The sequence below is a fragment of the Emys orbicularis genome, chromosome 6 (genome assembly GCF_028017835.1).
Source record: "Emys orbicularis isolate rEmyOrb1 chromosome 6, rEmyOrb1.hap1, whole genome shotgun sequence".
In the NCBI taxonomy this organism is placed as follows: domain Eukaryota; kingdom Metazoa; phylum Chordata; order Testudines; family Emydidae; genus Emys; species Emys orbicularis.
The window spans coordinates 135,871,515-135,885,225 of NC_088688.1; the positions used below are offsets into that span (position 1 = coordinate 135,871,515).

At 42.9% G+C, this 13,711-nt stretch overlaps 1 protein-coding gene across 1 annotated transcript in view; it reads right to left on the minus strand.

Annotated features, from left to right (window-relative positions):
* TDRD7 (tudor domain containing 7) overlaps positions 1-13,711 on the minus strand; it is a 144,407-nt gene that overhangs the window by 97,504 nt on the left and 33,192 nt on the right. Inside the window, exon 6 of the mRNA XM_065406055.1 lies at positions 10,627-10,700. Within this exon, the coding sequence (XP_065262127.1) occupies positions 10,627-10,700 (74 nt within the window). The remainder of the gene's footprint in view (positions 1-10,626; positions 10,701-13,711) is intronic.

The window sequence follows — 13,711 nt, forward strand, 5'->3', positions numbered from 1 at the left end:
TAGTCCCTGGGGGAGGAGGCAGGGTGTCTGTCCCTGAACGGGAAAAAAGAACTACTACATTAAGTACACTGCACAAACTTACCTGTAAATCTACCTACAACTATGTACAAAAAAGAACAACTCTCAGCAGACTAAGAATGCAAAGGAAAAAGGGGGTTCCAACTCAGGCCATGCAGCAGTAAAAGGGAACTGGAGGGGCGATGACCCACACTACCTCTTATGCCCTTGGTTGGGAGCATGAGGAGATGTACTATGCACGTGCAGGTCAATGGACACTGCTAAGAAACACTTCCAGACTCAGGCGCATGGTGTGCATGCGCATGCGCACCCACGGGTGGGAAGACACATAGGGACCATCACTTGAAAGTAGTACTTCTTCACACAATGCACAGACAACCTGTGGAACTTGTTGCCAGGGGATGTTGTGAAGGCCAAAACTATAACTGTGTTAAAAAAAGAATTAGATAAGTTAATGGAGAATAGATACATCAATGGCTATTAGCTAAGATGGCCATGTTCTGAGTGGCCCTAGCCTCTGTTCCCCAGAAGCAGGGAGTGGACGAAAGGGGATGGACCATTCAATGATTGCTTGTTCTGTTCATTCCCTCTGAATCACCTGGCATTGGCTGCTGCCAGAAAACAGGATACTGAGTAGAGGGACCCATTGGTCTGACCCAATATAACGATTTTTATGTTCTTAGATGGTAAAATTATCTTGAGAAGGGTAGAAAACACAAGCCAACTATTAATATTTGAGTATTATCAAGTATACAAATCTAAACAGTGTGTCACTTAAGGTAACATTGATTAGAAACATTGCTATTACACACACACACACACACACACACAAGAACACAGTCTTGTTTGCTTCACACTGAATGGGATGTCGAAGTCTTTCCAAGAAATTATGCATCTTAAACAATTAAGATTGAGAAGTGGAGGTTAGTCACTGTAACTGGAGGCTCTCTGAGATGTATGGTCCCTATCAGTATTCCACTACCCGCCCTCCATCACATCTTCCTTGAATCCTGTTAGATTTGCGATAAGAGGTGGAATTGCAGAGGCGTCGACCAGCACTGCCTCATATGCCCTCGGTCAGTGCACAAGGAGAGCTACTGCACATGTGCAGGCCAACGGACACTGCTTTGAAAAATTTCCAGGCTTGGGCGCATGGCACACATGCGTACCCATGGGTGGAATATAGATTGGGACCATACATCTCAAAGAGCCTCCAGTTACAATAACTAACCTCCACTTCAAGTGATGGTCCCTATGTGTATTCCATACATAGGTGATTGGCAAGCAGTGTTCAGACTGAAGGCAGGTGAAAGGAAGCCACAAGCAAAGATGCTTGCAATACTGCCAAACCCATGGCTGCATCTGCAGCCAAGGCATGAGCTAGAACATAGCGCATAGTGAATGTGCTGACAGAACTCCAGGTAGTCACCCTGCAGATAGGGATGCTGTGGAGGCAGCTTATGCTTGCGTGAGGTGAGCTGTGACACCTGCAGGGGGAGGAATTTTTGCTATTTAGTAGCACTCTTAATATGCATCTCAAAACCCTCTTAGAAATCCTCTAGGAGAATATGGCTTGTCCACACAATCTCTCTGCTATGATTATAAAAAGTCTCAGTGATTTCCTAATGGGTTGGGATTTTTGCAGGCAGAACACAAGAGCATGCCACATCAAGGGAGTGAAGTCTCTTGTCTTCATAGAAAGCATGGGGTTTCGGGAAAAATACAATACCATTTATGTGAAACAAACAAAATCTTGGGGAGAAATCTGGGGTGTAGTCAAAGGGAAACCTTTTCTTTGTGAAACACTGTACAAGGACAGTCTGCCATGATGGCTCCGAGCTCACTGACCCGCCTGGCCGAAGCGATAGTCACTAAGAATTTCACGTGCATGGACAGGTAGGTCATGACATGTCACCGTGAGTTTGAAAGATGGACTTGTCAGTGTCAACAGGATGAAGTTAAGGTCCCGTTGAGGTGTAGATTTAAGCACTGATGGGAAGGTCCTAATCAGGCCTTCATTTGCACTGTCTGATTTATGGAGTCTGGCAAATGGCATCATGTAGGTACATGTGGCCACATAGCCTAACAGTGAATGACACCTGTGCACTGTATGTCACGCTCTGTGGGTAATGCATGACATTAGGTTGCTCATTGTATGAAACCTGTCCAATGGGAGGAATGCTCTGGCAAAAACCGAGTCCAGTGTCGCCCCTATAAAGTTCATTGTCCTTGTGGGCAACAAAACAGACTGATGTTTATGCAAATACCTAGTGCTGCTAAAAGTCATAAGAAACCCTGTCACTGACCTTACCTCCTGATGAGATTGGCCTACTAGGAGCCACTTGTCCAGGTGTAGAAATACCATATAGCCCTGGCATCTCACCTGGGCTGCTACCACATAAATACTCTGGGTGCTGTAGTGAGCCCAAAGGGGAGTACTTGAAACTGGAAGTGATCCTGGCCAACCATAAAACCAGGAACTTCCTTTATGATGGGTGAAAATCCACCAGGAAATATGCACCCTTCACGTCTAATGCCGCAAACCACATTCCTGTCTGAAGGCAGGGGATTATCAATGCTAGTGTAATCAACTGGAATTTCAGCTTTCAGATAAAGATGTTGAGTTGCCAAAAGTCCAGGATGGGTCTCCATGCTCCATCTTTTTTGGGGGAATTAAGAAATACAGGGAGAACTCCTTCCTGTGGTAATGAGGTGAGACATATAAAAAGTGATTCTGCCTCCTGTTGAAGGATCACCTTGTGAGAATGTAAAAAGCGACAGAGTCCTGTGGCACCTTATAGACTAACAGACGTATTGAAGCATAAACTTTCATGGGTGAATACTCACTTCGTCAAATGCATGTAGTGGAAATTTCCAGAGGCAGGTATAAATATGCAGGCAAGAATCAGTCTGGAGATAATGAGGTTAATTCAATCAGGGAGGATGAGGCCCTCTTCTAGCAGTTGAGGTGTGAACACCAAAGGAGGAGAAACTGCTTTTGTAGTTGGCTAGCCATTCATCAGCTCAGGATTAAACAAAGACTGAGGTGTCAAGTTTGCAAATGGACTGAAGCTCAGCAGTTTCTCATAGACTCATAGACTTTAAGGTCAGAAGGGACCAATATGGTCATCTAGTCTGACCTCCCGCATGATGCAGGCCACAAAAGCTGACCCACCCACTTTCCCTTAACTCAGCTGTTGAAGTCTCCAGATCGTGATTTAAAGACTTCAAGTCGCAGAGAATCCTCCAGCTTACGACCCCTGCCCTATGCTGCGGAGGAAGGCGAAAAACCTCCAGGACCTCTGCCAATCTACCCTGGAGGAAAATTCCTTCCCGACCCCAAATATGGCGATCAGTAGAACCCCGAGCATACAGGCAAGATTCTCCAGCCGGACCCTCATTTTACCAGCGATGGCACGTTATTGCCTAATTGACTAAAATCACGTTATCCCATCAAACCATTCCCTCCATAAACTTATCTAGCCTAATCTTGAAGCCAGAGAGGTCTTTCGCCCCCACCGTTTCCCTCGGAAGGCTGTTCCAAAATTTCACCCCTCTGACGGTTAGAAACCTTCGTCTAATTTCAAGCCTAAACTTCCCCACGGCCAGTTTATATCCATTTGTTCTCGTGTCCAAATTAGTACTGAGCTGAAATAATTCCTCTCCCTCCCTGGTATTTATCCCTTTGATATATTTAAAGAGAGCAATCATATCCCCCCTCAGCCTTCTTTTGGTTAGGCTAAACAAACCGAGCTCCTCGAGTCTCCTTTCATAGGAAAGGTTTTCCATTCCTCGGATCATCCTAGTGGCCCTTCTCTGTACCCGTTCCAGTTTGAGTTCATCCTTTTTAAACATAGGAGACCAGAACTGCACACAGTACTCCAAATGAGGTCTCACCAGCGCCTTGTATAACGGAAGCAGCACCTCCTTGTCCCTACTAGAAATACCTCGCCTAACGCATCCCAAGATCGCATTAGCTTTTTTCACAGCCACGTCACATTGCCGACTCATAGTCATCCTGCGATCAACCAGGACTCCGAGGTCCTTCTCCTCCTCCGTCACTTCCAACCGATGCGTCCCCAGCTTATAACTAAAATTCTTGTTAGTCATCCCTAAATGCATCACCTTACACTTCTCACTATTAAATCTCATCCTATTATTATTACTCCAATTTACAACGTCATCCAAGTCTCCCTGCAGAATATCCCGATCCTTCTCCGAATTGGCAATACCTCCCAACTTTGTGTCATCCGCAAACTTTATCAGCCCACTCCTACATTCGGTTCCGAGGTCAGTAATGAATAGATTAAATAAAATCGGACCCAAAACCGAACCTTGAGGAACCCCACTGGTGACTTCCCTCCAACCTGACAGTTCACCTTTCAGTACGACCCGCTGCAGTCTCCCCTTTAACCAGTTCTTTATCCACCTCTGGATTTTCATATCGATCCCCATCTTTTCCAATTTAACCAATAATTCCTCATGCGGTACAGTATCAAACGCTTTACTAAAATCGAGGTATATTAGATCCACCGCATTTCCTTTATCTAGAAGGTCTGTTACTTTCTCAAAGAAGGAGATCAGGTTGGTTTGGCACGCTCTGCCTTTCGTAAACCCATGTTGTAATTTGTCCCAATTGCCATTCACCTCAAGGTCCTTAACTACTTTCTCCTTCAAAATTTTTTCCAAGACCTTGCATACTACAGAAGTTAAACTAACAGGCCTGTAGTTACCCGGGTCACTTTTTTCCCCCTTCTTGAAAATAGGAACCACATTCGCTATTTTCCAGTCCAACGGTACCACCCCCGAGTTTACAGATTCATTAAAAATTATTGTTAAGGGGCTTGCAATTTCTTGCGCCAGTTCCTTCAATATTCTAGGATGAAGATCATCCGGTCCGCCCGATTTAGTCCCGTTTAGCTGGTCAAGTTTGGCTTCCACCTCTGATACTGTAATGTCAATCCCCCCTCCTTTATTCCCCTCTGTCCTGCTCCCTCTTTTCCTAAGCCCTTCATTAGCCTTATTAAAGACCGATGCAAAATATTCATTTAGATATTGTGCCATGCCTAGATTATCCTTAATCTCCACTCCATCTACATTCTTCAGCGGTCCCACTTCCTCTTTCTTTGTTTTCTTCCTATTTATATGGCTATAAAACCTCTTACTATTGGATTTAATTCCCCTCGCGAGGTCCAACTCTACACGGCTTTTGGCCTTTCTCACTGCATCCCTACATGCTCTGACCTCAATAAGGTAGATTTCCTTGCTAATCCCTCCCCTTTTCCATTCTTTGTACGCTTTCTGTTTTTTCTTAATCGCCCCTTTGAGACGCCCGCTCATCCAGCTAGGTCTAAATCTCCTGCCTACTAACCGTTTTCCCTTTCTCGGGATACAGGCCTCGGACAGCTCGTGCAACTTCAGCTTGAAATAATCCCAGGCGTCATCTGCCTTTAGATCCCTAAGTATGTTAGCCCAATCCACTTCCCTAAGTAGTTGCCTTAATTTATTAAAGTTGGCCTTTTTGAAATCGTAAACCTTAGTCACAGTTTTATTTCTGTTAATCCTTCCATTTAGTTTAAACCGAATTAGCTCATGGTCACTCGAGCCAAGGTTGTCCCCTACAACCATTTCCTCAACGAGGTCCTCACTACTCACCAGCACCAAATCTAAAATGGCATCCCCCCTCGTCGGTTCAGTTACTACTTGATGAAGGAATTCATCTGCTAGCACGTCTAGGAACATCTGAGCCCTATTATTGTTACTAGCATTTGTTCCCCAATCTATATCTGGGAAGTTAAAGTCCCCCATGATTACACAGTTCTTATCAGTTTTTACTTCCCTAAAAACATTAAATAGTTCTCTGTCCGCATCCAGGCTAGATCCCGGCGGTCTATAGCACACCCCAAGCATTATCTCAGGGGAGGCTCTAGTAGTTCTTTTACCCAGTGTAATTATTGCCCATACAGAATCCGTCTTATCCATTCCATCACTTATTATTTCTTTACATTTTAGCTCATTATTGACATACAATGCCACTCCCCCACCTTTACCTTTTTTCCGGTCATTCCTAAACAGCACATACCCTTCCATACCTGTACTCCAGTCATGACTACCGTTCCACCACGTTTCGGTTATTCCTACGATATCAGGTTTCATTTTTTGGACCAGGAGCTCCAATTCCTCCATTTTGTTACCTAGGCTTCTCGCATTGGTGTATAAACATCTTACTGTATGCTGTCTATCCTTTCTCCCATTAGTTATGCAATTTGGTACGGACCCCGTAGTGTCCATACTCCCCCTCCTCCTTATGTCCAATTCCCTACCCCTACCTATATCTGTGCTTATCTCTTCGCCCTCTTTTTCCTCTTTCGGTTTTCTCTTTGAAGTCTGGTCCTAAAGTTTTTTTGCTGCAGGATGGCTACCTTTAGATCTGCTATTGTGTGTCCAGGGAGATTGAAGTGTTCTCCTACAGGCAAAACAAGCCCAAGAAAGAAACCAAAAGAACTCCTGGCCATCACCTACAGTCCTCAGCTAAAACCTCTCCAACGCATCATCAGTGATCTCCCATCCTGGACAATGATCCCTCGCTTTCACAGGCCTTGGGAGGCAGGCCAGTCCTTGCCCACAGACAACCCACCAACCTTAAGCATATTCTCACCAGCAACCACACAACACACCATAGTAACTAACTCAGGAACCAATCCATGCAACAAACCTTGATGCCAACTCTGCCCACATATCTGCACCAGCGACACCATCACAGGACCTAACCAGATCAGCTACATCATCACTGGTTCATTCACCTGCACATCCACCAATGTAATATACGCCATCGTGGGCCAGCAATGCCCCTCTGCTATGTACATCGGCCAAACTGGACAGTCCCTACGTAAAAGGATAAATGGACACAAGTCAGATATTAGGAATGGCAATATACAAAAACCTGTACGAGAACACTTCTATCTCCCTGGACACACAATAGCAGATTTAAAGGTAGCCATCCTGCAGCAAAAAATGAACTTTATAGGGTCGACAGTGGACTCGGTTTTTGCCAGAGCAGGTTTGTGAGGTGGGAAGGAGAGAAACTCTATGGAGTATCCCTGATGGATAATCTCCAGAACCCAATTGCCATAGTGATCTTGTTCCAGTTGTGGGCAAAGAGTGTGAGATGGCCCCCAAAAGTGACAGGTAATGTTGTGAAGGCCAAAACTATAACTGTGTTTAAAAAAGAATTAGGTAAGTTAATGGAGGATAGATACATCAATGGCTATTAGCCAAGATGGCCACGTTCTGAGTGTCCCTAGCCTCTGTTCCCCAGAAGCAGGGAGTGGACGAAAAGGGATGGACCATTCAAGGGAATCTGAACCAGTGGTGCTGGTGGAGAGATCATACCCAAAGGAATGAAGAGTGTAACCCCTCAACGGTCTGTTGGGGCTCGACTTCTCCATGGGGAAACGAGAAGTTATCTCCCTGACTCATCCGTGTCTGAGAACTGTTCTATTGGTAGTGCAAGGGTCATCGGTACCAGGGCACTCATACCAGATGGCTGGAAATGGAACGGCTCAAGGGATGTTGATGTAGACTCCTCCAGACTAAGGACATCCCTCAGAAGGCATGGCCGGAAAGAAGTGAAGATGGTAGATAAGGAAGGAATACAACTTCCAGATGTTATTTTTCTTTATGCCCTGGTGTCAGAGGTTCCAGCAGTCAAGTCTGAAGGACCAAGTGCATCTGCAGCTGTCAGACGGTCTTTAGATGAATGAGGCAGTACCGACAACAGGTCCCAACTAGCACTCTTAGATGGAACCAGTGAATGTCTGTTCTTACACTTCATTACTGAGGTGACCGATGGAACTGGCCCTCCAACTGGGGGTCTTCAGTGGAGACAGTTCTTTAAGTTGTGTACGTGACTTCGCACCCGACCAGGACAGGCCTGGAGAGGAACCCTGTTTCTTATGGACAGTCCTAGAATGCCGATATCAGAGAGGGGTCTCATAGCCTTCTCCATTAGATGCTTTCACAGGCGAAGCTCCCAGGCTCCGAGTTCTGGGTGGAAAGGAGCAGCAGATACTGCACTTCACAGAGATATGTACCTCACCCAGACAATACAGGCAATGTTGATGGTCATCACTGATGGAGCGAAGGCAGGAGATGCAATTCTTGAATCCTAGACTCTGGGCATAGTCCTGGAGCCAGGGAGAGGTTCCCAACAGTGGAAAAAGAAATCCTCTATACTATAAAAACTTTAACTAAGCTAAGAAATATAAATTATAAAACCAAGAAAAGGACAATTCCAACTCAGGCCATATGGCCGGAAGGAGGAACTGGAGAGTCGTCGACCCACACTGCCTCTTATATTCTCGGTCAGGACCACGAGGAGAGCTACTGTGCATCTGTGGGTCAATGGACACTGCTTTGAAGAATTTTCAGACTCAGGAGCATGGCATGCATGCGTATATAGAGGGATCATCACTCAAAGAAGAATTTTTTGTTTCCACCACTGTACTTATTGGTCATATACCAAGTACATCATGTCTCTTCAAAAAGAAGTCAAGTATCAGGGGGTAGCCGTGTTAGTCTGTATCTACAAAAACAACAAGGAGTCTGGTGGCACCTTAAAGACTAACAGATTTATTTGGGCATAAGCTTTCGTGGGTAAAAACCTCACTTCTTCGGATGCAAAAAGGTGTATTACAAGCAAGATGTAGAGATGATTTGGAAACCCTCAGCCATGCTACCTTGAGCAATAATCTCAGGCACTGTTAAACAGGGGTGGGACAAGTCGGGGAGGGATAGCTCAGTGGTTTGAGCATTGGCCGGCTAAACCCAGGGTTGTGAGTTCAATCTTTGAGGGGGCCATTTAGGGAACTGGGGTAAAAACCTGTCTGGAGATTGGTCCTGCTCTGAGCAGGGGGTTGGACTAAATAACCTCCTGAGGTCCCTTCCAACCCTAATATTCTATGATTCTAAGTCAAGAAGGGAAATCTCCAGGACAGGGAGATGGGAATTGGTGATTCAGTAGGTGGCTCTCTTCACTCTTCTATTAGCATTGAATCAGTGCCCCAGGAGGAGATTTGGGGTACTGTTCTGTAACAGGGAAGTCTTTTGTATTAGGTATGAAAGTGAGACTTTGGCAACAGGTAAACATTAAAGGTACAATGTACTTGTCAAAACAGAGATGTGAATAACTATTTGAATTTTCACATTTCTCTTTGCATTGAGTAAGATTTGTATACAAGCCCACAAGTGCTACTGTTACCCCATCCACTCCCCCCACTTTTCTCATTTCTTCCTTTTCCTCTGAAGGAATTTTATAACCATGCACCTAACAACAAAACCTACAACCACAGGGTGGCAGTCCTCAGTTAGAGCAAACAGACAGATGGTTGAGAACTTTCTGCCAGTTATGTAGCAGTTATACAATTGGTAGGTACATGCCACCTGCTGGAGGGATAACTTAGTAACTCTGGATCCATACTGCTCAATACTCATTCAACTGTGGTTCTAAAACTAAGTCCTAACATTGATTATAATCATACTCAAAAAAAAACTTAGCTTACAAAGCAAAGTGTCTTGCTAAAGTTTTAAAGTCATACCATCCTCAGTACTGGTCAAAGAAAGACAACTACACATACAAAACGATGGGGTCTAAATTAGCTGTTACCACTCAAGAGAGCTCTTGGAGTCATTGGGGATAGTTCCCTGAAAAAAAAAAAATCTGTTCAACATGCAGAAAAAAAACCCTAAATGTCAGGAACCATCAGGAAAGGGATAGAATAAATCCCTGATATACCCACAACTTGCATACTGTGCACAGTTCTGGTAACCTCATCTCAAAAATTATATCAGAATTGGAAAAAGAGCAGAGAAGAGCAACAAAAGTGATTGGAAGTATGGAACAACTTCCATACGAGGACAAATTAAAAAGACTGGGACTGTTCAGTTTAAAAAAAAAAAAAAAAAGAAGGGGGGACATGATAGAGGTCTATAAAATCATGAATGGTATAAAGAAAAAGTGTTATTTACTTCTTCCCATAACACAAGAACTAGGAGGGCACCCAGTGAAATTAACAGACAAGAAGTTTAAAACAAACAAAAGGAAGTATTTCACACAGTGCATGGTCAACCTGTGGAACTCATTCCTATGGGAACGCTGAAGGCCAAAACTGTAACAGGGTTCAAACAAGTTCATGGAGGATAAGTCCATAGATGGCTAGTAGCCAAGATGGTCAGGCATGCAACCCCAAGTTCTGGGTGTCCCTAAACATCCAATTGCCACAAGCTGGGAATGGGCAACGGGGGATGGATCACTCAAAATTGCACCCTTCTGTTCATTCCCTCTGAAGCATCTGGCACTGGCCACTGTCAGAGATAGGAAACTGGGCTAGATGGACCATTGGTTTGATTCAGAATAGCTGTTTTTATGTTTAATCAGTTTATAATTACATTACCAATTAAGCAGGCTTCCTCAGAAAATAGACTGGGTGGGTATATTGGCTTTATCAGTCTTTCACTGTTAAAAGTATTGTCCTATGTACAAAATAAAAGGCTATAAACATGGTTCATGTTATGAATACATCCCTATCCCAAAGTGGAAAACCCACATACCATTTGAATCCACTGAAGAGCTTCTGGACAGATGCACTTGAAGTTCTTTCTGAAACCGAGGTGGAAGAGTTAATCTTTTTTCAGGCCTAAAAGATCAAAGGAAACTTCTTTAATTCATTTCCAGTCTAACCAGTACTACATCTGCTCACGAAAACAATATCAAAATAGTCATTTATAGTTATCTTTTTTGTTCAAAGATAAGATTAAAGTAGTAGCCTCATTTAGAAGATGGATTAGGAGTTCTGTTTGGAGGTAGAACCACTTGTGGTTGTCAAGTTCATAGAGCAGGAGATAAGGGAATTCACTATTTTTAGAAATAAGATGTATGTGTTGGAAGGAGAAAAAATGAAGAGGAATGGGAGTTACTCAGAAAATTGCAGTTCTTTGAAGACCCACATTGTGAAAGCTCACTAAACTCAGTTCACTGAGACCAAAGAAGGAGCTCCCCAAGTTTCAACTGTTAATTATAGCAGGGAGTTTCATGTCACTCTGAAGCTGACTGGGCCAAGGCGAAACTGCAGTCTCCACTTCTCCTAAAGCGTTCCCTTAGGTTCTCAAGCTTCTGCTAATCACACCTCCTTAGGGAGGCTCAACAGACTGCCAATATCAAGGCCAGAGGTGGATACTCTCACTGTGACACCACCAAAGATGCTTGTACTTGATATCCATCTATCTAATACAAGTAAAGAATGCACATCAACTGCATGACAAAAATATGGCTAGTTTATCCAAAGTATTAGAAACTAGCTACCTAATTTAAAAAAAGTTTTGATATTCCTTCCAAACTTGAAAACGATAAGGTTGCACACTTGCGTAATTTGAGTACCTAAGTGGCTTTAGTCTTTAGCTCTTCATTTTAACTGTCCTATACACATGCATTGTAATCTCATTATATGATCACATACTATAATACATTCATATTAGGGCTGTCAATCTCAGTTAACGCCTGCGATTAACTGAAAGCAAAGTTAACATGTTAATTTTTTTAATGCGTTAATCAGATACCTGTGGGCGGGGCATGAGGTATCAGTGGCAGGGGGGCTGAAGCCCCAGCCCGCAGCTTCCCATGCCTGTGTCCAGAGCCCCCAGTCCTAACCTTATATTTGAAAATATAGAAAACCCAAACAATATTTAAATAAATGGTATTCTAATATTGTTTAACACTGTGATTAAAACTGATTAATTGCAATTTTTTTTAATCTCAATTAATTTTTCTAAAACAGTTGACAGCCCTAATATACATAGGCATATCATGTTATATTTTCCCCCATACATCATTTTTCAAATGTCTTCCTGATTTGGGGCAAATCCCGACTTCCAAGCAAGCTGCAGGTGCTCAACATATCTCAGGATTTGGCCCTTCATCTGGTACTCTGCATTCTCACAAACATGTAGTGTTCTTACAAAGATGTACATTTTACTAATTTTTTTCCACTACCTGTAATATATCTCTAGTTCCCGTGTTGGGCTAAGTGTTTCACGGTTCTTGAACTCCCATAAAAAATAATGTCACATCGGGACCTAAGACTGAGATGCAGAGCCTGTTGGAGAGGGTGTGGGGAAGCAGGTCTTTTGAACCCTCTACCTCTTGCATGGAGTTTCCTAGGGCCTCTATGGAAGAACTACTGAGCCATGTCTAGGTCTAAAACAATGGGTGGTGAAACTTCCTGTTACGGTCAGGGGTGTATCTCCCTTTTAGGTGAATTGCAAATACTTGTTCAAAAGATCACTGAGAGCAATATCCAAATTAGACTATAAACAGTAAAAGCAATACAATGCAATTAATAAAAACACCAATAATGAGCTAATATTAAAATTGATTCTTAATGCTTCAGGCCCCTTACCACTTATACTTTCATTAAGGTTTATAAATGCAGAGAACATGCCCTAGCATGTTCAGACTAAGTGGATTTATGCATCTTCTTTCCATATTTCAAAGGAGAGTTCATGGTCTATATTTGGAGCAGCTCACCACTAGGTGTCACTAATGCTCCATACTGACAGCCCATTTTATCTTTAGCTTTACCCTGCTATTGTTTGGGGGGGGGGGGGGGGGGAGAGGAGAAGGTTTTGGCTGACAAATTATGTTATAATGCTGACAGCATTAGAATGCTTATTAGAGTGAAATCTGCTGGAAAGCAAGCAGGAAGTTTTAAATCAGTTTTAAATAGCTTTGCTATAGTATAAAAGGTAATATTGATTGAGTGAGCTGAAGTAGGCCTGAGGGTTTGCTCCAACGACATAGAACTGTGCACTCACGTTGTGACACATACAAGTTAACCACAGAAAAACAGGTACATGCATAATTAAGTTTTAAAATAGTGGAGTTTTAGGTGTTTTTGCAACTAGTTAAAGAGAACTGCATTGATTTATATGATGTATTACAAAATTAATTGGTGCAAAGAATTTGTATTATTATGGGTCACCCAGAATACCACACACGGATTAAGGGCAAGGCCCAACCTGTTTTACATTCACGGAAATGGTCAAGTATGGCTATGAATGTGATTAATTATATAACTCAGTGTATGCCACCCTGAAATTGGGTGTGTCCCCAGCATGGCATCAACTGGGTCAGTACCCTCTCTTCTGAGGGGCTTCACTAACTGATTTCTTCCATCTGTTTTCCATGACTCTTAAAAATGCGTAAATATAAGAATTTTAAAAGCTATTTCTCTGCTTGTGGCTTTATGCTGTTTGGTTATATTAATGAGTGGATTTATTTGGATGTTAATTAAAACATTTCTCTACTGCTCTGGGTCTCATAAATCGCCTACTCAATCACCATCTCCTGCATAGCTGCCTGGGAAGAACCTGTGTTCATACAAAAAATGGTGTACTTTTCCATTTTTATAAAGATACCATGCTACAGTATGAGGTGATAATCTTGTTATTTCTTAATATTCTTTGGTGGGACAACTCCTAATTCAGTGTTCTCACAATTCCAATAAAAGTGAAAAGATCCATCATATCTGCTTACACCATTCATCAATGATTTTGGGTTCCTATTTTATGTATTTATGACATTTTTTTTTAAAAAGGTACTCAAACTACATGAATTGCTCTGTAATACCCAAAGGAAACT